The sequence below is a fragment of the Dryobates pubescens genome, chromosome 25, assembly GCF_014839835.1.
Source record: "Dryobates pubescens isolate bDryPub1 chromosome 25, bDryPub1.pri, whole genome shotgun sequence".
NCBI lineage: Eukaryota > Metazoa > Chordata > Aves > Piciformes > Picidae > Dryobates > Dryobates pubescens.
The window spans coordinates 15928111-15949184 of record NC_071636.1 but is presented as its reverse complement, the minus strand read 5'-3'; the positions used below and the strand labels follow the sequence as shown (position 1 = coordinate 15949184).

Genomic DNA, 21074 nt, shown 5'->3' with positions numbered 1-21074 from the left:
CCTATTTAACTTCCTTTCTTAAGTCTGACAGGCACTCTAGCATGACATGGACCTGCTACAGAAAGATTTTCACTGCTCCAGACCAAGAAAGAAAGAAGGGGTTTAAAGACTAAGAAGCAGCTGCTAACCAGCAATAACTTAACTACAGCAATGAGTGGCTCTGGCAAGGCCAGGCTGGGGGAGAGCAGCAAGGTACATACTGCTCTGAAAGAGGCATCCAGAGGCCAGTGCCCAAAGCAGTGCTGCAGGAAGGTGTAAAGCTTCTCCTGGACAAAGCGAGGAATGACAACCCTGCAAGCAAAGACAGCCACAGGTACAGACCATTAGCACATCTGAGCAACAGCAAAACCACCAAACCACACAGAGACACCCAACAACTCAGCACACTTCCAATGCAGACACAGAAAGGAATGGCCCAAACTTGTTCTTTCTGAAGCAAAGCTGCTTCTGGCCCTTGAATTTCAACCCCAGTGCAGAAACAAACCCTGGCCAGACCCCCTGCCCCGTAGCAGTAATTTGTCTCTTGACTTGCACAAAGATAGAGGCTGACCTAAGAGCAAGGCACTCCCCTCCTGGGGGTGCCCTTCCCATCTGCCCCCCAGGCTGCTCTTGGGTGCTTGGCAGCTCCTGGCAAGGCAGCATGGTGGCTGCAGGAGAGTTTATAGGAAAGGGGAGAACTCAAAGAAATTACTCAGCCCTAGGAGCTTAGATCAAGGTCTCCAAAAGCAATTAGAGAGGTTAGGAGGGAACCCTAAGCCATTACTCTCATGTATTTTAATGGACTCCTGTGTTCAGCCATCAAAAATCCCTCAGCAAAAAGGAGAGCTCTGCCAGGAGGTTTCAGAGGCAGGCTGCTCCTGGACCTACCTTTTAAACTCCTCTAGTGGGCTGGCTGTGTGGGAGTGGGCTGAAGGGGAGAGAGGTTCTGGTTTCAGGCTGTTGCTGAAAGCATGCAGGTGTTTCACAAGCAGTCTCACCACCAGCACGTGCTCCTCAGTGGGCTTGAAGGCCTCCTGGATCCAAAGCAGAGCACAGCAAGGTGCTGATCAGTGTCATGTGCTGCATGGCCACAGAGAGATCAGCAAAAGCACAGAGCACAGCTCAGAATGCCACCAATGCTCCCTTCCTTCCAAGTTCTTCACATCTTGGTGCCACCTGGAGTCAGACAGGCTCCCTCCCTAGCACAGCTTGCATCCACCTCCTGCCATCATCTCTCTAGGGAGCAGCAGCACCTTGGAGAATGTCACTGGGAGAAGCACCTCTGGTGCCCTGGTACCCTGAATTTCAGGCTAGCACTAAAGGACAGAGTAAGCTGTAGCTTTGGACTTACCCCTTTCTGCAAACACAACATTCAGCCTCTCATTGTGGGTCTAAGGTCATGGCTGGGGACACCACCACAGATCCTTTATTTATGCTCCTGGCTGGCTTTGAGTTCTCCTTCCTACGCTGGTGCTCAGCTGCCTTACGAGAAAGAATCATCCTGGAAAGAGCCCTGGGCAGTGCAAGAACTGCTTCAAGTTCTGCATGGTCCTGCTGCTTCTAGCAGCACCACAGACAGAAGCAGCCTGGGGAGTGCTGGTGAGCCAGAGTGGTGCCACCAGGAGACGAGGGCATGGTATGGCAGGGCGAGGAGTGAGGCAAAAAGAGCCAGTCCTGGGCACTCAGCATCAGGGCTGGGCTGCTGCAGAAGCTGGGGACAGAGCCCTCTGCTGCTGCAGTCTGCTTTAAGAGCAGAGAACTGATCTCAGCCCACTGCTGAAGGCAGACCTGAAGGTGTCACTTTCATCCCAAGTCTCACAGCTCTGCTGTCTCTCCAGAGCTGGGAATGTACATGACACAAGAGCGACAGCTGCCAGGAGCCTCTTCAAGCTGCAAGGCATCTCCTGGATGCCAAAGGCAACCACGCTGAGCTGAGGCACTGGATGTGACCCCAGGGGACTGGCAGGCATTTTTATACCTAAAAACTTCTTTCTTAAACAGCATTTCCAGTGCTGGGGGCAGGGAAGGGCTTGGGGGGGGAGGGGAGGTCCTTCCTGTGGGGCCTTTCTCTGCAAGGCCTGAGGCAAAGCAGTTGTGATTGCACAGCCTCTTAAGGGTTTTGTAACACACTGTGAAGTTCACTCCAGAAAAAAAAGATTCCAGGCTTGAGGAAAGGGCAGCCAGAGCTGAGGCTCTCCTGGGAGAGAAGATAACATCCATCACCAGTTCTAAGGAAGGCTGCTCTTGAGTGCTTGGCAGCTCCTGGCAAGGCAGCATGGTGGCTGCAGGGGTTTACAGACAGGGGTAGAAAGAGCTCTGAGAAGTGGCTTTGCCCTGGGAGTTTAGATCAGGGTCTCCAAAAGCAATCAGAGAGGTTGAGTGCTCTGCTGTTAGGCCTTGAAAAGGTGCCACTACAAATAATCCAGCAAGAATCAGTGCTGGGCCCCATCCTCTTTAACATCCTCATTGATGATCTGGATGAGGGGATTGAGTCAGTCATCAGCAAGTTTGCAGATGACACCAAGCTGGGAGCAGATGTTGGTCAGTTAGAGGGCAGAAGGGCTCTGCAGAGGGACCTCGACCGACTGGACAGATGGGCAGAGGCCAATGGGATGGCATTTAACAAGGCTGAGTGCCAGGGGTGCACTTTGGCCACGGCAACCCCATGCAGAGCTACAGGCTGGGGTCAGAGTGGCTGGAGAGCTGCCAAACAGAGAGGGACCTGGGGGTGCTGATTGACAGCTGCCTAAACATGAGCCAGCAGTGTGCCCAGGTGGCCAAGGCGGCCAATGGCATCCTGGCCTGTATTAGGAATAGTGTGGCCAGCAGGAGCAGGGAGGTCATTGTGCCCCTGGACTCTGCATTGGTTAGGCCACACCTTGAGTCCTGTGTCCAGTTCTGGGCCCCTCAGTTTAAGAAGGACATTGAGACACTTGAAGGTGTCCAGAGAAGGGCAACAAGGCTGGGGAGAGGCCTTGAGCACAGCCCTGTGAGGAGAGGCTGAGGGAGCTGGGGTTGTTTAGCCTGGAGAAGAGAAGGATCAGGGGTGACCTCATTGCCCTCTACAACTACCTGAAAGGTGGTTGTAGCCAGGAGGGGGTTGGTCTCTTCTCCCAGGCAGCCAGCACCAGAACAAGGGGACACAGTCTCAAGCTGTGCCAGGGGAGGTTTGGACTCGAGGTGAGGAGAAAGTTCTTCACTGAGCGAGTCGTTCGTCATTGGGATGTGCTGCCCAGGGAGGTGGTGGAGTCACCGTCCCTGGAGGTGTTCAAGGGGAGATTGGACGTGGCACTTGGTGCCATGGTCTAGTTGTGGGGTCTGTTGGGACAGGTTGGACTTGATGATCCTTGGGGTCTCTTCCAACCTTGGTTATACTGTGATACTGTAATTGCAGGCTCCCCTTGCAGGTGCCTTTGGAATCCCAAACCCAGCAGCCCCCTTCCTTCCACACCTCCTGGCAGGTGATGTGGCAGTTTTCCCACCCAGCAATCCTGACCCTCTCCTCTTAGCCTAGCTCAGCACCATTACAAACATCACTGTTTCCAGAGTGGCTTTTCACCCCCCAGCTGCTGTCCAGCCTTGGCTTGCAGGCTGGGTGGCTGCCATTCTCAGCACAGGAGTGAGAGAAGCAGCCTAGCACAAAAGCTTGCAGGGACAAGCAGTAGTTCCTGCTCTCCTTTCTAAGCAGCACCTCGAGTACCACTGCACTCAGAGGATTACCAAGCAGGACAACTCTGTGCAGTGCTGCAGAGCTTCACAGCACAGGCTCAGCCCTCCCCTTTCCCCCAGTGAAGGCCCCCTGAGGAAAGGGCTGAGGCAGGGAAAGAGGAGTCAGGAGTTTGTTCCAACAGGAGTGTTTCTGCATGCACATCTCCTGAATAATCTGCAAAGGTACCCAAGTGTGCTTCTGCAGGAGTGGGCAGGCAGGGCTGGATTCCCACCACCAATTTGGTACCATCCAGTGGCATTTCACTGCCTAAACCCCCTAGATGTTACCTACCTTGCTTAGAGGTGAGAGCCATGCAAATTCTGATCTTCTCTTCCATGCAAGGTTTGCTTAAATGGCTTAAATGAGTGTGGGAGGGGCAGAAGTCTGCCAGCAGGGAAACCACTTTGAGTGTCAAACAAAAAGAGGTCAGCAGAGCTGCCAAGCCTCTTTCTGCAAAGCATCACCAGAATGCAGCTCTACAGATGGAATTCCAAACCACTCCCAGAATGGGGTGGGGTGGAAGGGGCCTCCAAAGCTCATCCAGTCCATCCCCCCTGCACTCAGCAGTCCTCCACTAGAGCAGGTTGCTCAGAGCCCTGTCAAGCCTGGCCTGGAACATCTCCAGGGATGGAGCCTCAACCACCTCCCTGAGCAACCTGGTGCAGTGTTCCAGCAGCCTCCTGGTGCAGAACTTGTTCCTCACCTCCAATCTGAACCTGCTCTGCTCTTTTCAAATCACTGTCCCTCATCCAGTCACTACATGAGGCACAAAGTCCTTCTAATGCACTGTGCCCTAGACTGGCTCAGGTTGGAAGGGATCTCAGAGCTCTTCTACTCCAACCTCCCCACCATGGCCAGGGACACCTCTCAACTAGACTCAGCTGCTCAAGGCCTCATCCAATCTGGCCTTGAACACCCCCAGGGAGGAGGCAGCCACAACCTCCCTGGGCAGCCTGTGCCAGAGTCTCACCACCCTCACACTGAAGAACTTCTTCCTCAGCTCCAGTCTGACCCTGCCTTGGCTCAGCTTCAAACCCTTCCCCCTTCTCCTCTCTTTAGACACCCTCAGGAAAAGTCTCTCTGCAGGATCCCTTCAGGTACTGGCAGGCAGCTCTAAGGTCCCCCTGGAGCCTTCTCTTCTCCAGGCTGAACACCCCCAGCTCCCTCAGCCTGTGCTCACAGCAGAGCTGCTCCAGCCCTGGGATCATCTTTGTGACTTCCTCTGGCCTCACCCCAGCAGCTCTGTGTCCCTCTCATGCTGGGGACACCAGACAGAGCTGGAGGCAGGATTGGAGGTGAGGTCTGAGCAGAGCCAAGGAGCAGAATCCCCTCTCCTGCCCTGCTGCCCACACTCCTCTGGCTGCAGCCCAGCACACAGCTGCCTGCTGGGCTGCATGAGGGCACTGCTGGCTCCTGGGGAGCTGCTCAGCAACCAACACCCCCAGGCCTCTTTCTTCAGGGCTGCTCTCAACCTCAACCCACTCTGCACCCAGCCTGGATTTGTGCCTAGGACTGGCCAGTCCCAGCTGCAGTTCCCTGCCCTGTGACTTGCTGACCCTCCTGCAGCTGGCACTGCCCCACTCCTCTTCTCTCCATGCCCTTTGCTGAGCCCTCTCAGTCTGTCCCCAGAGAAGGGTCAGCAAAGCTCTGGGCAGTGTTCTCAGTCGAGCTGCAGCAGCACAGCTGGGCAGACAGAGCTGCTCTCCAGCCAGCCCCAGGACACTTTGCAGATTATCTGGTGGAACAAGAGCTTGCCAAAAGGAACCAAAATGAGCAGCTGGTAATACTTGGTATGCTTGGAGGGCCTGGTAGCTGGGTTGGGCAGGACTACCGTGGTGCTTACTGGAGATACTGAGTCGGTAGTGGAGAACCTCCAGCTGAGACAACAGAAACAGAAAGGAAGGGGGGGAAGGGGGGGAGGGGAAAAAGAAGAGGAGAGAAGAGAGCAAGAGAAAGAAAAAAAAAGAAAAAAAAAAGTGAGAATGAGGCCAAGGAAGAAAGGGTGGGGGGGGGAATATGAACATCACAAATACAGTCAGGGACAACATATCACAGCAGCAACTGCAGCCACAGTAGCCTCTTCATCCTGCTGACTGACTCCTCACTACTCCACCCCCTTCTCATCCACCTGAACATTCACCAGGCTGGAAGGGACCCCAAGGAGCATCTGCTCCAACCCTGGACTGGGAGGTGGTGTCCACAAAGCTCAGCTGTGGCTCTCCTCCTCCCTACCCTCAGAGCAAGTCCTGGTGGTAGGGGAGCTGGAGCTCCTGCCAAAGGAACTCCCTGCTTGAGGAGTTACCTGAGCTGCACCCTGCTGGGGAGTGTCTTACTCAGCAATGAAGGGAAACTGTTCAATATTCTGCAAGCTGTCTGAATGTCCTTTAGGCAGTGCTGTCCTTTTTCCTGTGCTGCTGGGGAAGCAGGGTTTGTATGATGGGAAGAAACTCCCAGGGAGGCTTTCTCCTTCCCAAGGAACAGGAGGAAAAAGCAAGCTTGGCTTTTTACAGTCACTGTGAGCCTGCCCAGTTGAGTTTCCAGCACTTCAGAGAGATCCTCTGTTTCTACTTAAAGGCCATTTGGGCAGGCTTGTGAACTTCCTCCCAAGAGGAAATTCCTTTGACACTTAGGGCACCACTCTGTGCACAGGCAGGCAAAAGGCAGCTACCAGAGTGTGTGCTGGCATCCTGCAAGCCTCACCAGATCCCTTGTGGGAGGAGTTAGGCAGAGCAGCCCTGGGCTGTGCTGGTGAAGAGGATACTGTAGTGACAGTGCCACACAGAGCAATGAGAGCACATGGAACAAAAATATGTGCACTGCACAGATCCCAAAGGCTGCTGCCAGCAGGGAAACCACCTCTCCAGAGCACACCTCTGCTGTCTCCCTGCAGCCCCTCCCCAAGTTCCTCTAGGACCAGTTTGGTGCCTTTTGGTTTAACCCCTTCAGCCTGGCAGGATTGTTACTGCAAGCTCCCCAACAGCTCAGACACTGCCTGCTCCCCAGCTGCCTCCCCTGGCACTGGAGGCAGGAGGAGCCTGTAGGCTAATGGTGCTCCCCAGGCAGTGCTGGGATCTGTGGCACCTGGCACTGGAGGAGCCTGTAGGCTAATGGTGTTCCCCAGGCAGTGCTGGGATCTGTGGCACCTGGCACAGGAGGAGCCTGTAGGCCAATGGTGTTCCACAGGCAGTGCTGGGATCTGTGGCACCTGGCACTGGAGGAGCCTGTAGGCTTAATGGTGCTCCCCAGGCAGTGCTGGGATCTGTGGCACCTGGCACTGGAGGCAGGAGCCTGTAGGCTTAATGGTGCTCCCCAGGCAGTGCTGGGATCTGTGGCACCTGGCACTGGAGGAGCCTGTAGGCCAATGGTGTTCCCCAGGCAGTGCTGGGATCTGTGGCACCTGGCACTGGAGGCAGGAGGAGCCTGTAGGCCAATGGTGCTCCCCAGGCAGTGCTGGGATCTGTGGCACCTGGCACTGGAGGAGCCTGTAGGCTAATGGTGCTCCCCAGGCAGTGCTGGGATCTGTGGCACCTGGCACAGGAGGAGCCTGTAGGCTAATGGTGTTCCCCAGGCAGTGCTGGGATCTGTGGCACCTGGCACTGGAGGAGCCTGTAGGCCAATGGTGCTCCCCAGGCAGTGCTGGGATCTGTGGCACCTGGCACAGGAGGAGCCTGTAGGCTAATGGTGCTCCCCAGGCAGTGCTGGGATCTGTGGCACCTGGCACTGGAGGAGCCTGTAGGCCAATGGTGCTCCCCAGGCAGTGCTGGGATCTGTGGCACCTGGCACTGGAGGAGCCTGTAGGCCAATGGTGCTCCCCAGGCAGTGCTGGGATCTGTGGCACCTGGCACAGGAGGAGCCTGTAGGCCAATGGTGTTCCCCAGGCAGTGCTGGGATCTGTGGCACCTGGCACTGGAGGCAGGAGGAGCCTGTAGGCCAATGGTGCTCCCCAGGCAGTGCTGGGATCTGTGGTACCTGGCACTGGAGGCAGGAGCCTGTAGGCTAATGGTGTTCCCCAGGCAGTGCTGGGATCTGTGGCACCTGGCACAGGAGGAGCCTGTAGGCCAATGGTGCTCCCCAGGCAGTGCTGGGATCTGTGGTACCTGGCACTGGAGGCAGGAGCCTGTAGGCTAATGGTGTTCCCCAGGCAGTGCTGGGATCTGTGGCACCTGGCACTGGAGGCAGGAGGAGCCTGTAGGCCAATGGTGCTCCCCAGGCAGTGCTGGGATCTGTGGTACCTGGCACTGGAGGCAGGAGCCTGTAGGCTAATGGTGTTCCCCAGGCAGTGCTGGGATCTGTGGCACCTGGCACTGGAGGCAGGAGCCTGTAGGCCAATGGTGTTCCACAGGCAGTGCTGGGATCTGTGGCACCTGGCACTGGAGGAGCCTGTAGGCTAATGGTGCTCCCCAGGCAGTGCTGGGATCTGTGGCACCTGGCACAGGAGGAGCCTGTAGGCCAATGGTGTTCCCCAGGCAGTGCTGGGATCTGTGGCACCTGGCACAGGAGGCAGGAGGAGCCTGTAGGCCAATGGTGTTCCCCAGGCAGTGCTGGGATCTGTGGCACCTGGCACTGGAGGCAGGAGCCTGTAGGCCAATGGTGTTCCCCAGGCAGTGCTGGGATCTGTGGCACCTGGCACTGGAGGAGCCTGTAGGCCAATGGTGTTCCCCAGGCAGTGCTGGGATCTGTGGCACCTGGCACTGGAGGAGCCTGTAGGCCAATGGTGCTCCCCAGGCAGTGCTGGGATCTGTGGCACCTGGCACAGGAGGAGCCTGTAGGCCAATGGTGCTCCCCAGGCAGTGCTGGGATCTGTGGCACCTGGCACAGGAGGAGCCTGTAGGCCAATGGTGCTCCCCAGGCAGTGCTGGGATCTGTGGCACCTGGCACAGGAGGAGCCTGTAGGCCAATGGTGCTCCCCAGGCAGTGCTGGGATCTGTGGCACCTGGCACAGGAGGAGCCTGTAGGCCAATGGTGTTCCCCAGGCAGTGCTGGGATCTGTGGCACCTGGCACTGGAGGCAGGAGGAGCCTGTAGGCCAATGGTGCTCCCCAGGCAGTGCTGGGATCTGTGGTACCTGGCACTGGAGGCAGGAGCCTGTAGGCTAATGGTGTTCCCCAGGCAGTGCTGGGATCTGTGGCACCTGGCACAGGAGGAGCCTGTAGGCCAATGGTGTTCCCCAGGCAGTGCTGGGATCTGTGGCACCTGGCACAGGAGGCAGGAGGAGCCTGTAGGCCAATGGTGCTCCCCAGGCAGTGCTGGGATCTGTGGTACCTGGCACTGGAGGCAGGAGCCTGTAGGCTAATGGTGCTCCCCAGGCAGTGCTGGGATCTGTGGCACCTGGCACTGGAGGCAGGAGGAGCCTGTAGGCCAATGGTGCTCCCCAGGCAGTGCTGGGATCTGTGGTACCTGGCACTGGAGGCAGGAGGAGCCTGTAGGCCAATGGTGTTCCCCAGGCAGTGCTGGGATCTGTGGCACCTGGCACAGGAGGAGCCTGTAGGCTAATGGTGTTCCACAGGCAGTGCTGGGATCTGTGGCACCTGGCACTGGAGGAGCCTGTAGGCCAATGGTGCTCCCCAGGCAGTGCTGGGATCTGTGGCACCTGGCACTGGAGGAGCCTGTAGGCTTAATGGTGCTCCCCAGGCAGTGCTGGGATCTGTGGCACCTGGCACAGGAGGAGCCTGTAGGCCAATGGTGCTCCCCAGGCAGTGCTGGGATCTGTGGCACCTGGCACAGGAGGAGCCTGTAGGCCAATGGTGTTCCCCAGGCAGTGCTGGGATCTGTGGCACCTGGCACTGGAGGCAGGAGGAGCCTGTAGGCCAATGGTGCTCCCCAGGCAGTGCTGGGATCTGTGGTACCTGGCACTGGAGGCAGGAGCCTGTAGGCTAATGGTGTTCCCCAGGCAGTGCTGGGATCTGTGGCACCTGGCACAGGAGGAGCCTGTAGGCCAATGGTGTTCCCCAGGCAGTGCTGGGATCTGTGGCACCTGGCACAGGAGGCAGGAGGAGCCTGTAGGCCAATGGTGCTCCCCAGGCAGTGCTGGGATCTGTGGTACCTGGCACTGGAGGCAGGAGCCTGTAGGCTAATGGTGTTCCCCAGGCAGTGCTGGGATCTGTGGCACCTGGCACTGGAGGCAGGAGGAGCCTGTAGGCCAATGGTGCTCCCCAGGCAGTGCTGGGATCTGTGGTACCTGGCACTGGAGGCAGGAGGAGCCTGTAGGCCAATGGTGCTCCCCAGGCAGTGCTGGGATCTGTGGCACCTGGCACAGGAGGAGCCTGTAGGCTAATGGTGTTCCACAGGCAGTGCTGGGATCTGTGGCACCTGGCACTGGAGGAGCCTGTAGGCCAATGGTGCTCCCCAGGCAGTGCTGGGATCTGTGGCACCTGGCACAGGAGGAGCCTGTAGGCCAATGGTGCTCCCCAGGCAGTGCTGGGATCTGTGGCACCTGGCACAGGAGGAGCCTGTAGGCCAATGGTGTTCCCCAGGCAGTGCTGGGATCTGTGGCACCTGGCACAGGAGGAGCCTGTAGGCCAATGGTGCTCCCCAGGCAGTGCTGGGATCTGTGGCACCTGGCACAGGAGGCAGGAGGAGCCTGTAGGCCAATGGTGCTCCCCAGGCAGTGCTGGGATCTGTGGCCCCTGGCACTGGAGGAGCCTGTAGGCTAATGGTGTTCCCCAGGCAGTGCTGGAATCTGTGGCACCTGGCACAGGAGGCAGGAGCCTGTAGGCCAATGGTGTTCCCCAGGCAGTGCTGGGATCTGTGGCACCTGGCACTGGAGGAGCCTGTAGGCTTAATGGTGTTCCCCAGGCAGTGCTGGGATCTGTGGCACCTGGCACAGGAGGAACCTGTAGGCTAATGGTGTTCCCCAGGCAGTGCTGGGATCTGTGGCACCTGGCACTGGAAGGTTAGGAAGCATCACAGAAGTTTTATCAAACAGCTTAAAGGTTCCCTGTGACTACAGCACAAGGGAACAGCAAAAGAGATGCTTCAGGCTTGGGCTCTGGATCATCAGAGAGAGGAAGAGCAAGGAGCCAGGGTAAAGGAAAAGAGTAGAGTCAGTAGGGAGGAGAGAGGAGCTCAGAGGCACACCTGAAAACAGCTGATTTGCTGTTCAGTCCCATTCCACCCCCTTCTGCTTGTCAGGAGAAGTCTCTGACATCCTGACCAAGGCTTAAGGGCAATCTGTCATTGCTTGAGGCACTTCACAGCAGTTACACATCTGCCTTGGCCCATCAAAACAAACACAGAACAAGTTCTGGGGAGCCTCATCCCCTCCTCCTGTGGGGAAGCTGTGTAGACATTAAGTCACTGATGGCCAAACAGGCACAAATGGTCACCAATTCCTTCTCCTTCCAAACACACAGAAGGCCAACCAGAATCAAGTGAACCTGCAGCATTACTAAGCTTTCAGAGTAAGGTTTAGGGGGACCTTGGGTTCCCAGTCAAGCCTTAAACCCTTGTGTTAGAGCAAACCTTCCCTTTCTGCTGAGTCTGCTGCCTCATCTGAGGAACTGAGAGAGGCAGACTCTGGTCCTTCAGCCTGCCCTGAGACCAGCCTCCAGGGCTTCCTTTGTGCACCCCAGTCCCCAGCTGCTCTGAAACCTTTCCTCAAGCCTGCAGGAGGGATCCTTCATCCATCTAAGGGACTCCCAATCCCTTATGTAGGTGTTCTAATCCCCAAAGAGTGAAGACTGCTTCATGCCCATGATTAGCTCTCATCAAAGATGAAACCAAAATACCCTCAGGGAGCTCTGGCCTCAAGCTGGGGCTCAGCACACCCTGGGGAGGATCCTGCAGGGATGATTTCAGAGAGCTTTAAGGTCTAGGCCTGCCCTACTGATTCTGCTGCTAATCACTGTCTGTAACTGCTGCTCCCTAGAGCTAGGGGAGAGCATCAGAAATGCAGAGGGTGAGCAGAGGAGAGAGAAGTTTAAAGCAATCCTTATTCCTGGCCCAAGCACAGCACAGCACTGGATGCAGAGAGACTGGACAGACAGAGAGACAGACAGACAGACCAAAAGTACTTGAAGCAAAGCCTTTCCATCACAGTTGCAGAGCCATGCTGCTGGGAGCCTTCCCCAGGTGGAGACTTTGCAAGAGCAGTGAGGCCACGTTTGGATGTCAGCTTTACAAGGAGCAAAACCCCCCATCAACACTTCAGCTCTCCCAGGGGGTTTCCCTGACACAATGCCAATGCAGTTTCTCGGTCAGTCAGCTCTCACCTGGCCTCTCTCACCCAGGAGCAAGCCCTGAGTGCCCTACTGTGACCATCTGAGGCTGTGCCTTTAAGGAAGGGGCACTCTGGCTAAGGGTTGATAAATATTCTGCATTCTAAACTTCTTCTTAGTGGGGGAGGGAAAGCTGGGCCTTTTTCCTTTCAACCCACTACACTTTCAGACTGCTTTCCCCTTTTATTGAAGTCCCACAGTGAGCCAAGAGGGAATTCAGAGGATCTATCCTTCCCCCCCCCCAACCCTTCAAATTCACTTTGCATCTATCATGCCTTTGAACCTCAGGCTCCTCCACACTTACTTTTCCCCCCCAATGCAGCAGTTTTGTTACTGAAAAGGCCACCACAAAGTGCTTAAGACAGCTGAGCAAGAGTGTGCAAGATCATCTGAGCTCTGCAGCTGCAGAACTGCTGCTGAGAACCATCAGGGTGAAGATACTTTGGAACAGTTTGGAATATGAAGCAGCCCCCCCAAAAAACAAATTGCTTCTGGATTTGTGCTTTAAAAACAACAAAGGGAAAGGTTCCAGATCTCAGCAATGATTCACTGGTCTTTCACTTGCCACCACTGCTGGAAACCAGTGGGGAGCTCTTTGGTAGCAGCCACATTGCCCCCAGTGGGACTGAACACTAAGGTTTTGTGGTGGTTTTCTGGTTTGATTGGTGGTGTTCAGGTTGTTGTGACCATCCCCCACAAACTGGGCCTTCCACCCCCCCAAATGAAACAACAAAGCAAACCCAAGACAGCTTCTGCAGTGCTCTGGGTGACAGCACTGATCCACAACATCCTGCACCACTGGAGGGGAAACTCTGCTCCTCTGCACCAAGATCCCCACCACAGCCTCCAGAGAAGAGGAGATTTACCCCCAAGAGAAAGAGCTCAAGCATCAGATGGCACTCATGAAGCACAGACTGTTACCTTGACATGAGGGGACTGCATTTTCTGGTACATTTCCAGGGAATAATGGTGAAGCCACATCTCAACAAAGATCTGCAAAACCAAATTATTTGGCTCAGAAATCATCCAGGGCTAGACAGAAGCCAGAGGGAAGGGAAGACCAGAGAACAGGATTTGAAAACTAAGCTGTAGGTGGGCACAGGCAGCTGCTCAGGGATGTTTCAGGTGCTCATCACATCCATGCAATGAGCAGGCACACTGTTAGCAGCTGTTGAAGCACAGATTCTCTTCTGCCTTCCCCTGCTGGGGAATAGAACCAACACCTCTGTGCTCAACCTTTGCTAAGAGAACAGAATTGATGCAGCATTAACCCCAAAAATGAACAGATCAGGTTTAGAAACCTGTATGGCTTGATGTCAGCACTTAGATGTAGACTGCCTGGATTTCAGCAAGGCCTTTGACACCATCCCCCACAGCAAACTCCTGGCCAAGCTGTCAGCAGCTTGGACAGGCTTGGACTCAGCACTCTGAGCTGGGTTAGGAACTGGCTGGAGGCTGAGCCCAGAGTGGTGTTGAAAGGTGCCACAGCCAGCTGGCAGCCAGGCACCAGTGGTGTCCCCCAGGGATCAGTGCTGGGCCCCATCCTGTTCAGTATCTTGACTGATGATCTGGATGAGGGGATTGAGTCCATCCTCAGTAAATTTGCAGATGGCACCAAGCTGGGGGCAGGAGTTGATCTGCTGGAGGGTAGGAGAGCTCTGCAGAGGGACCTTGGCAGGGTGGAGAGATGGACAGAGTCCAAGGGCAGGAGATTGAACACATCCAAGTGCCAGGTTCTACACATTGGCCACAGCAACCCCAGGCAGTGCTACAGGCTGGGGTCAGAGTGGCTGAGAGCAGCCAGGCAGAGAGGGACCTGGGGGTGCTGACTGACAGCTGCCTAAAGATGAGCCAGCAGTGTGCCCAGGGGGCCAAGAAGGCCAATGGCATCCTGGCCTGCATTAGGAATAGTGTGGCCAGCAGGAGCAGGGAGGTCATTGTGCCCCTGGGCTCAGCACTGGTGAGGCCACACCTTGAGGCCTGTGTCCAGTTCTGGGCCCCTCAGTTTAGGAAAGATGTTGAGCTGCTGGAAGGTGTCCAGAGAAGGGCAACAAAGCTGGGGAGGGGTCTGGAGCACAGCCCTGTGAGGAGAGGCTGAGGGAGCTGGGGTTGCTTAGCCTGGAGAAGAGGAGGCTCAGGAGAGACCTTATTGCTGTCTACAACTCCCTGAAGGGAGGTTGTAGCCAGGTGGGGGTTGGTCTCTTCTCCCAGGCACCCAGCACCAGAACAAGAGGACACAGTCTGAAGCTGTGCCAGGGGAGGTTTAGGCTGGAGGTTAGGAAGTTCTCCCCAGAAAGAGAGATTGGCCATTGGAATGTGCTGCCCAGGGAGGTGGTGGAGTCCCCATCCCTGGAGGTGTTTAGGAAGAGACTGGATGGGGTGCTTGGTGCCATGGTTTAGTTGATTAGATGGTGCTGGGTGCTAGGTTGCACTCAATGATCTCAAAGGTCTTTCCCAAGCTGGTTAACACTGTTCTATTCTAGATATGCAGTCTGAAAGAAAAAGGCATGAAGTGCCTTTCTGAATTACAACTGAAGTTTCACAGAGGTTCTTTGCTGAACAACAGCTGCACTGCTCAGTGCTCTCTGGTTGAAAAAGAAGAGATTCCTCAGCCAGCAGCAAGCAGAGCTCTGGGCTGTTTTCTCTTCCTTCAACCCAACTGACCTGAAGCAGTGTTTCTGATCTCCAGATCTCCTGGGAAGCAGGGTCAGCATTCACAGAGGGCTGGTGGGCAATGTGCCTCTTCAGCAAGCTGGTGTGGTGCATCCCATAGGAAGTGAAAGGCACTGCTGGAGACCTTTAAAGGCAAGTCAATGGAAACACTGAGGTCAGTAAGCCTCAGCACAAGGAAATGGATCACTGCTTTTCATCACCAGTGGAACACAGTCTACGAAGTAAAACTGCACAGCTGATCACACTCAGTAAGCTTCTGCTTCTTGTCCCTAGCTGGAACCAAACACTCCATCACCAGGTACTGAGAGGTTCTCCTCCCCCTCCACTCTGCCCTGCTGAGGCCACATCTAGAATTGTGTCCAGTTCTGGGCCCCTCAGGGAACTGCTTGAGAGAGTCCAGCAGAGAGCCACAAAGGTGCTGAAGGCAGTGGAACATCTCCCTGCTGAGGCCAGGCTGAGGGAGCTTGGAGAAGCCTGAGGGCTACCCTCATTCCTGCTGCAAAAGATGATGAAATGTTGTTGCCTGTAGCTGCCTTTTCTGCTCCAGCAGCAGCTACCTTTCATACTCCCAAATGAAACCTTCATGGTAAAATTAAGTGAACCTGAATCTACTTAACTGTTGTAATTATGTGCTAAGTCCCTTCAGATCACAAAAGAGTAGAAGGTGTTTTCCACTGGCTTAGAGATTGCACTCCAGCAAGCTGCATTTTGTACTCAGTGCTCCCAGGATTTGCCTCTGGCACTGCAGTCATTACCTGGGAGCTGGGGAAGGGATGGCTCCCCCAGGGTTTGAGGAAGGGGGAGGAAGAACACTTCCTTCTGTGGGCAGGAAACACTTCAGGTATGTGTCCACCAAGATGAAATAAGCACTGTTGGAAGGACTGACGTGGTGGGTGACAGCTGAGCTCTGAAACAGACAGAATACAGCTGGAATCACAGACTGTGACTTTAAGGCACTCCTAGAGAGTGCCTGCTGCTCAGCCAGAGCCAATGAGCACAGTGAAGTAGAAACCCAATGGTTATGAAAGGTGAGCTGACAACAAAGACACTTTGGTGTCTGCTCTGCTCTGGTGAGACCTCCCCTGCAGTGCTGTGTCCAGCTCTGAGGCTCTCAACACAAGAGAGACCTGGACCTGCTGGAGAGGGTCCAGAGGAGGCCACAAAGATATGAGCAGGGAGAACCTCTGCTGTGGGAACAGGCTTGGAGAGTTGGGGCTGTTCAGCCTGGAGAAGAGAAGGCTCCAAGGAGACTTTAGAGCTGCATTGCAACATCTGCAGGGGACCTGCAGGCAGGCTGGGGAGGGGCTGTTCAGAAGGGGCTGTGGGGATAGGCCAAGGGGCAGTGGTTTGGAGCTGGAGCAGGGCAGAGTTAGGTTGGACATCAGGAGGGAGTTCTGGACAGTGAGAGTGGGGAGACACTGGGACAGGCTACCCAGGGAGGTGGTTGAGGCTCCATCCCTGGAGACATCCAAGCTCAGCCTTGCTGTGTCCCTGTGCAGCCTGCTCTAGCTGGAGGTGTCCCTGCTGCCTGCAGGGAGGGTGGAGAAGATGTCCTTGGAGGCTCTCTTCCAGCCCAGTGCCAGCTGTGACTGTGTGGAGCAAAGGTAAAGTAGCTACACACAGGGGAAGTGCTGCTGCAGTAGTGACTATAACCAGGCCTGGAAGAGTGCAGTACCCTACAGCTCAGCTAACAGCAGCAAGAGCAGCCCAGTACCCAGAGAGCACAGTACACAGCTGTGGCCAGCACTGCACAGAGGAAGCCTCTTTGCAATCCTGCTCTGTGTTGCATGTTTGGGGTTGAAAATTCCCCCCCAGCATTAAATTGCCAGACCAGCCTAAAATTACCAGAGTGCTGCTGGGCTGGCTGCTTCCTGCTACATCCAAGGTGGGAATGTTTGTTTATTATCCAGTCTGGCATCATCAACTGACCCAAAGCAAGGGCCAGTTCTACAAGTGCAGATAAAATGGCTGTTAGTTCAGCTGGACAGCATCTCAGCAGGCTCTAAAAGCACTGGGGAAGAAAGGCTGAGAGTGTTTCAAGGGAAGACTTGCACAAGGCACTTACCTTCTGTGTAATCAAGCTAATGGCAAAGTAAAACATGTAATATTCAAAGGGATCTGGAAGAAGAGAGAGTCAAGGATCAGAGAATAAAAAGCAGGTACAGCAGTTAAAGAGATCTGGGCAGGCTGACTAGAAATTCATTAAGTTTCATTTTGTCAGTGCTAAACTCAACTCGAAGCAAAACCCAGCTCTGCCTTCTTGCTTTCCAGCTGACTCCATCACTGGTACCTGAGGTTCTACCTGTGGGGCAAGGTGTGTTGGGGCATTGCTCTTGTTAGCACATTTAACTCTCTCCCACTGAAAAGTACAGCTGCAAGCTAGACTGCTGCCAAGTCAACCTTGCCCCTTTCTCTGTCACATTGCATAAGCCATGAGCAGTCACAGAGCCAAAACTTGTGCAATAGAGGCTCTGCTGAAATCCCTGGGAAGTCTGGGCTTGGCTTGAAGGAGGTCAGAAATGTCCCCCCCAGAAGAGTTCAGAAGAGCACAGACTGATTGTTCCTTTGAATCCAACCATTTCTGATCACCCCAAGCTGATTTAGCACAGCTATGATTTCAAACAGATGATTGTTCCTTTGAATCCAACCATTTCTGATCACCCCAAGCTGATTTAGCACAGCTATGATTTCAAACAGACACATCAGCACCACACAACAGAAAGGGCTAAGTAAAAAGGGATTAAAACACCCAACTCTTAAAAGGATACTCAGAGCCAAATTCAACCCCAAACCACCAGATGAAGGGAACTGGACTTTGTTGTGGTATAAAGAGCATTCTGGGAGGACTTGTTCTTGTATGGAAGCCTTCACAGGGCCCTGAAAGACAGAGCAGAGGAATATTAAGCCTGGCCACTCAGCACACCTGGAGTGTGTGCTCAGGTAGGGAAGCTCTGCTGCATTCCAGCATTGTGGGATGAAATCTCCATCAGCTCAGTGGGATTTCACTGCACTGCAGTAGTACCTTGAGCAAATGCACAGACACCAACCAACTTCCTCACTGAAAAGGAGCATTCAGTGCAGTAACAGGCAGAGAGGGACCTGGGGATACTGGGTGATAGTAGGCTGAACATGAGCCAGCAGTGTGCCCAGGTGGCCAATGGCATCCTGGCCTGCATCAGAACAGTGTGGCCAGCAGGAGCAGGGAGGTCATTGTGCCCTGTACACTGCACTGGTTAGGCCACAGCTTGAGTCCTGTGTCCATTCTGGGATCCTCAGTTTAGGAGAGATGCTGAGTTGCTGGAAGGTGTCCAGAGAAGGGCAACAGAGCTGGGGAGGGGTCTGGAGCACAGCCCTGTGAGGAGAGGCTGAGGGAGCTGGGGTTGCTTAGCCTGGAGAAGAGGAGGCTCAGGGAATACCTTATTGCTGTCTACAACTACCTGAAGGGAGGTTGTAGCCAGGTGGGGGTTGGTCTCTTCTCCCAGGAACACAGCACCAGACCAAGACTCAGTCTCAAGCTGTGCCAGGGGAGGTTTAGGCTGGGTGTTAGGAAGAAATTCTTTCCAGAGAGATTGGCCATTGGAATGTGCTGCCCAGGGAGGTGGTGGAGTCCCCATCCCTGGAGGTGTTTAGGAAGAGACTGGATGGGGTGCTTGGTGCCATGGTTTAGTTGATCAGATGGTGTTGGGTGACAGGTTGGACTTGGTGATCTCAAAGGTCTTTTCCAACCTGGTTCATTCTACTCTAACAAAACTAAAAGAAGTCTTTCCAGTTGTAGTGGGGAGCAGCAGAAAATTGGTGTTTGCCTGAGGGTTTTCTCAAGGTCACTTTGCTGTCAGCCAGCTTCCTCTTGCTAAAGGCTGCAGAACTGTCTGAATCAATTTCTAGAGAGCAGGCAGCCATGGCAGCAGCAGAGGAACAATTCTGCAGCTCACCATTTTTGTTTGAAACCTCACACTTCACATCCAGGTTAGCAGTTAAGTCCTCAAACAGATGGGCAGAAAGCAAGGCCAGGGAAGGCACTGCTCTGTGATCAGCCTGGGGCACCACTGTCAGTCCTGCAGCTGCCAGTAACCAAGAGATAGCACACTGCTTCCTCTGGGAACAGGGCAGGAGTTATACTGCACTCTGCTTGCCTGAGCAGCAAAACACACCAGACAGGACAGCATCCAGAGGGACCTGGACAAGCTGGAGAGGTGGTGCCCAGGTGAGACTCATGGGGTTCAACAAGATTAAGTGCAGGGCTCTGCAGCTGGGCTGGAACAATCCTCACTATCAATACAGACTGGGGGAGGAGGTGTTAGAATGCAGCCCTGTGGAGAAGGACTTGGGGATGCTGATGGATGAGAAGCTGGACATGAGCAGGCAGTGTGAGCTCGCAGCACAGGAGGCCAATCACATTCTGGGCTGCATCCAAAGCAGCACTGCCAGCAGATCCAGAGAGGTGATTCTGCCACTTTGCTTTGCTGAGCTCTCACCTGGAGTACTGTGGGCAGGTCTGGGGCCCTCAGTATAGGAAGGACATGGACCTGAAGGAGAGGGTACAGGGGAGGGCCATGAAAGTGATCAGGGAGTTGGAGCAGCTCTGCTATGAGGACAGGCTGAGGGAGCTGGGGGTGTTCAGCCTGGAGAAGAGGAGGCTCCAAGGAGACCTAATAGCAGTCTGCCAGTACCTGAAGGGGGCTGCAGGAAGGCTGCAGAGAGACTGTTTGCAAAGGCCTGCAGGGACAGGACCAGGGCAAATGGCTTCAAACTAGAGGAGGGCAGATTTAGATTGGATATCAGGAAGATCTTCACTTTGAGGGTGGTAGAACACTGGAACAGGTTGCCCAGGGAGGTGGTTGAGGCCCCTTCTCTGGAGAAATTCTAGGTGAGGCTCAAAGAGGCCCCAGGCAGCCTGATCTAGTGGAGGATGTCCCTCCTGACTGGATGACCTTTGGAGGCTCCTTCTGGCCTGGACCATTCTACAATTCTAAATAGCAAGCTTCCAACACTCACCATAGCTGAGGACTCTTCTCTAACCACAGTCTAAAGAGATGGAGCACCGAGGCTACACCAAACCCCATCACATGAAGCACATGCAAAGTTCCAACAGCTGCAGCAGCAACAACAACAACAACAACATTCTCTTCTTACACATTTCTTTGTTACTCACTGGAAGATATGAGACTGGGAAATCATATCTGTACTCTTCTGCTTGGAGTTTGTAAACCAGCTTCATCATGGGGCCACTGCAAACAAGCAGCAGAAAGAAAATTCCTCGTGAGCCCCTTCTCCCCTGCCTCACTGTTGTGAGCTTAAAGAAGGTCAAACACTGGTTATTTGTTCACCACCTTTCCTACTCTGTGCTGGCACGATGAAGTTTACCTGGGATCCAGGAAATCCAAAGCCGCGGAATACTCGGTAGGATTCGTTCTCCCTTGCAAACAGCGAAGATTCCAGCCCACAATGACACCATCCAGGCTACCAAAAATGCTCTCCACCAGCCATGGGAAGATGCCATGGAGTTCCTTTGGAGAAAGCAAACACAAACAGCTCATGTGTGCAGTCCCTCACTTGAGCAGTATCTGCGGCACACTCCAGGATGCACAAAGATGCTGGCTGACAGCTGGCTGCAAGCTTCCATCCTACAGAGTGGGCTGCAATCACAGGGGCTGAAAGTGCAGATGTCCTCATCAGCATCACATCCATGCCTTTGTCACCTGTTTTCTCCATAGATTGAGGCTGAAAGGCGTCAGTAAAGTGCAGCACACTGGAAAAGCCTTTTAAGGACTGGATTTCCACTGTGTTACTTGGGGTCCTCCCCAACTCTCCGTAAGAGAAATAGCAACACAGGAAAGAGTACTAGGAGCAAATAAAAAGCAAACTTCCCAGCTCACCTTGGCGGGAAACTCCTCAATGACCGTCTCCAGGTCGTGGCACCTCTGAACAAACGGTTTGTTTACACTGTCTGCCTTCAGAGTGGCCTGTTACAAACCATCAACGAAACCGGATCAGCCTCGCCAGAAAGGACGATATTTAGCGCGGACACGATGGGAACCACCGCTCCCCCCCACTCCCTCAGCCGCAAATTGCGCCTCTCCTCCAGCACAGCCCCACTGCGGATGCAGCCCAAGCTACGCCGAGCGCCGCATTAACTTCACAGGCGCCTAACAAAGCCCACAAGGAATCGGAAAACGCAGTTCCCCCACCGAAACGGGCCGGGCCGCTGCCCGCTCACACACCGACCGCTCGCCACCCACCAGCAGGAAGCTCGGCTGCTGCAGCTGAGGCCCGGCCATGCCGCCTCTGCCCGCGGCGGGCACGGCGCCCTCAGCCTCCCGCCAAACTCGCGGCCGCCGATCCCGCGCTCGGCCCGGCGCAGCCCTTTTGCGTCACCGCCCCCGGCCCGCGCCCGGCGCGCCGCGATGACGTCACCGCAGGCTGCCCGCGTGTGCGCGGGGTGGCTGCGCTGCGGGCGCCGGCTGCTGCCTGCAGCCCCGGAGGCTGCCTGCGGTCCCA

General features: G+C 55.0%; 1 protein-coding gene across 1 annotated transcript in view; it reads right to left on the bottom strand.

The window, feature by feature from the left end:
* Positions 1–20874, bottom strand: part of SMPD4 (sphingomyelin phosphodiesterase 4) — a 28614-nt gene extending 7740 nt beyond the window's left edge. Inside the window, exons 1-12 of the mRNA XM_054173053.1 lie at positions 20816–20874; positions 20453–20539; positions 19941–20083; positions 19729–19804; positions 17345–17453; positions 16642–16694; positions 15332–15483; positions 14568–14700; positions 12825–12896; positions 5476–5565; positions 868–1013; positions 201–291 (exon numbers count right to left, since the gene is read on the bottom strand). Of these exons, the coding sequence (XP_054029028.1) occupies positions 201–291; positions 868–1013; positions 5476–5565; positions 12825–12896; positions 14568–14700; positions 15332–15483; positions 16642–16694; positions 17345–17453; positions 19729–19804; positions 19941–20083; positions 20453–20539; positions 20816–20854 (1191 nt within the window). The 5' untranslated portion in view covers positions 20855–20874. The remainder of the gene's footprint in view (positions 1–200; positions 292–867; positions 1014–5475; positions 5566–12824; positions 12897–14567; positions 14701–15331; positions 15484–16641; positions 16695–17344; positions 17454–19728; positions 19805–19940; positions 20084–20452; positions 20540–20815) is intronic.
* Between the last annotated feature and the right edge of the window lie 200 nt (positions 20875–21074).